General features: G+C 65.0%; 1 protein-coding gene across 1 annotated transcript; it reads left to right on the forward strand.

Annotated features, from left to right (window-relative positions):
* Positions 1–11: 11 nt before the first annotated feature.
* LOC117799192 (heparan sulfate glucosamine 3-O-sulfotransferase 3B1-like) lies at positions 12–621 on the forward strand (the record flags this gene model as incomplete). The annotated part of the gene is made up of 1 exon (XM_034651651.1): positions 12–621. A coding segment is annotated over one exon (610 nt), but the record flags the coding sequence as incomplete, so codon positions are not given.
* Positions 622–628: the final 7 nt, after the last annotated feature.

Consider the following 628-nt stretch of genomic DNA (forward strand, 5'->3'; position numbering starts at 1 on the left):
TTGCTCTCCTCAGGGACCTGATGCCGAGGACCCTGGAGGGGCAGATCACCATGGAGAAGACGCCCAGCTACTTCGTCACCCGCGAAGCGCCCGCGCGCATCTCGGCCATGTCCAAGGACACCAAGCTCATCGTGGTGGTGCGGGACCCGGTGACCCGCGCCATCTCGGACTACACGCAGACGCTGTCCAAGCGGCCCGACATCCCCACCTTCGAGAGCCTGACGTTCCGGAACCGCACGACGGGCCTCATCGACACGTCGTGGAGCGCCGTCCAGATCGGCATCTACGCCAAGCACCTGGAGCACTGGCTGCGCCACTTCCCCATCGGCCAGATGCTCTTCGTGAGCGGCGAGCGGCTCATCCGCGACCCGGCCGGCGAGCTGGGCCGCGTGCAGGACTTCCTGGGCCTGAAAAGGGTCATCACCGACAAGCATTTCTACTTCAACAAGACCAAGGGCTTCCCCTGCCTCAAGAAGGCCGAGGGCAGCAGCAAGCCCCACTGCCTGGGCAAGACCAAGGGCAGGACCCACCCCGAGATCGACCGCGACGTGGTGCGTAAGCTGCGCGAGTTCTACCGGCCGTTCAACCTGAAGTTCTACCAGATGACCGGCCGGGACTTCGGCTGGGA

This window comes from Ailuropoda melanoleuca, unplaced genomic scaffold (genome assembly GCF_002007445.2).
Source record: "Ailuropoda melanoleuca isolate Jingjing unplaced genomic scaffold, ASM200744v2 unplaced-scaffold44842, whole genome shotgun sequence".
Taxonomy (NCBI): Eukaryota; Metazoa; Chordata; class Mammalia; order Carnivora; family Ursidae; genus Ailuropoda; species Ailuropoda melanoleuca.